The sequence below is a fragment of the Mandrillus leucophaeus genome, unplaced genomic scaffold (genome assembly GCF_000951045.1).
Source record: "Mandrillus leucophaeus isolate KB7577 unplaced genomic scaffold, Mleu.le_1.0 Scaffold1, whole genome shotgun sequence".
Taxonomy (NCBI): Eukaryota; Metazoa; Chordata; class Mammalia; order Primates; family Cercopithecidae; genus Mandrillus; species Mandrillus leucophaeus.
Window position 1 is genome coordinate 14,036,693 of NW_012098097.1, and position 2,009 is coordinate 14,038,701.

A 2,009-nucleotide genomic window follows, 5' to 3' on the forward strand; every position below is an offset into this window, starting at 1 on the left:
AACACGCCTGGCTAATTTTTGTATTTTTAGTAGAGACGCAGTTTCACCATGTTGGCCAGGGTGGTCACAAACTCCTAACCTCAACTGATCCACCCGCCTCAGCCTCCCAAAGTGCTGAGATTCAGGCGTGAGCCACCGTGCCCAGCCATTAAGTTAATTCTCAATAGGATATTCTGTACTTTTCATTTGATTCACTGCATATTTTTGTTTTCCACATAGCCTTTATTTTATTTATTAAAGTAGAGACAGGGCCTCACTAGGTTTCCCAGGCTGGTTTCAAGCTCCTGGGCTCAAGTGATCCTCCCGAGTCGGCCTTGGGATTCAGGTGTGCGCCACCACGCCTGGCCCTAAGGAGTATTTACATCATTTTTGAAATTGGGACTGTTTCTGTCCCTCCAGCGTGGGTTTCCTCCATCTTCCCTCACTGATCTCATGGCGTCTCTTTTCTCCGTCCTGATTTCTCTCGTGCAGGAGCTGCTTACTTCGGTTTATGCGCCAGAATGAGCATTTGCTGAGCGTGGATGAGCCCCTCTTCCGATCCTGGTTTAGTCTGCTACCTCTGAGTCACCTGGTTCCGTATATGAAAAACTTCATTGAGCACCTGGGTCATTTTCCTGCTCATGTCCTGGACTGTTTTCTAGGAACTTACTACCGCCTGCGGGGACTTCAGAAAATCTCCTTCCGGAATATGCAGGTTTGTTTCTGAAGTTGGCTCTGGAGTCCTGGCTTAGCGAAAGCAGACTAGATATTAAACATGGAGCCGTCAAGATTCTTATTCCTAAAAAACAGACAGTGGGCTGGGCGCGGTGGCTCACACCTGTAATCCCAGCACTTTGGGAGGTCGAGACCATCCTGGCTAACACAGTGAAACCCCATCTCTATTAAAAATACAAAAAAAGTAGCCAGGCATGGTGGTGGGCACGTGTAGTCCCAGCTACCCGGGAGGCTGAGGCAGGAGAATGGTGTGAACCCGGGATGCGGAGCTTGCAGTGAGCCGAGATAGCGCAACTGTAGTCCAGCCTGGGCTACAGAGCAAGACTCCGTCTCAAAAAAAAAAAAAAAAAGAAGGTCTTATGTGATGTACTTCATAGCTGCCATTTTTCCTTTCACATTTTTTGGTGGAGAAAATGGTATAAGTGTAAATCCTGAGTTTTATCTATAAAAGAGGTAAGATTAGTATGTGAGCACCTTAAAATTTGTTTGTAGGAAGGAAACAATGTATACCATACTGATGTTGGATTTTTTTCAGCTTTATTTTAGCAATGACAATGGTATTGTGATTCAATCTTCTGTCCCGTTTTTTTTTTTCTCTGCCTTAGGATGTTCTGAACATTTTAAAAATGCTGTTGCACCTCCTGGACACTTACCAGGACAAGTAAGTGGGAAGCACAATGCAGTCTGTCCCTCACATGAGACCCCCAGGGGCTTCCTGTGACCCTTACGATTGGCCGCGCCCCACATTGGCTGTTGTAACAGCAACGTCATAAATTAATATGTGATCCACTTCTCTTCTCAGGTTATTAATGTAGTCGTCTTTTTTTGTTTTTCGTTTTTTTTTCTAGACAGAATCTCACTCTGTTGCCCAGGCTGGAGTGTAGTGACGCGATCTCACCTCACTACAACCTCTATCTCCTGGTTCAAGTGATTCTCCCAGCTCAGCCTCCCGAGTGGCTGGGATTACAGGCACACCCACCATGCCCAGCTAATTTTTATTTGTTTGTTTGAGATGGAGTCTCTCTCTTGTTGCCCAAGCTGGAGTGCAATGGCGTGATCTTGGCTCACTGCAACTTCTGCTTCCCGGGTTCAAGTGATTCTCCTTTCTCAGCCTCCTGAGGAGCTGGGATTACAGGCACGTGCCACCATGCCCAGCTAATTTTTGTATTTTTAGCAGAGACAGAGTTTCACCATGTTGGACAGGCTGGTCTCGAACTCCTGACCTCAAGTGATCCGCCTGTCTCAGCCTCCGAAAGTGCTGGGATTACAGGCATGAGCCACCATGCCCGGCCCTC

At 46.9% G+C, this 2,009-nt stretch overlaps 1 protein-coding gene across 1 annotated transcript in view; it reads left to right on the forward strand.

Annotated features, from left to right (window-relative positions):
• The window catches only part of RNF213 (ring finger protein 213), a 168,533-nt gene that overhangs the window by 56,094 nt on the left and 110,430 nt on the right, over positions 1-2,009 (forward strand). Inside the window, exons 15-16 of the mRNA XM_011967440.1 lie at positions 472-694; positions 1,320-1,375. Of these exons, the coding sequence (XP_011822830.1) occupies positions 472-694; positions 1,320-1,375 (279 nt within the window). The remainder of the gene's footprint in view (positions 1-471; positions 695-1,319; positions 1,376-2,009) is intronic.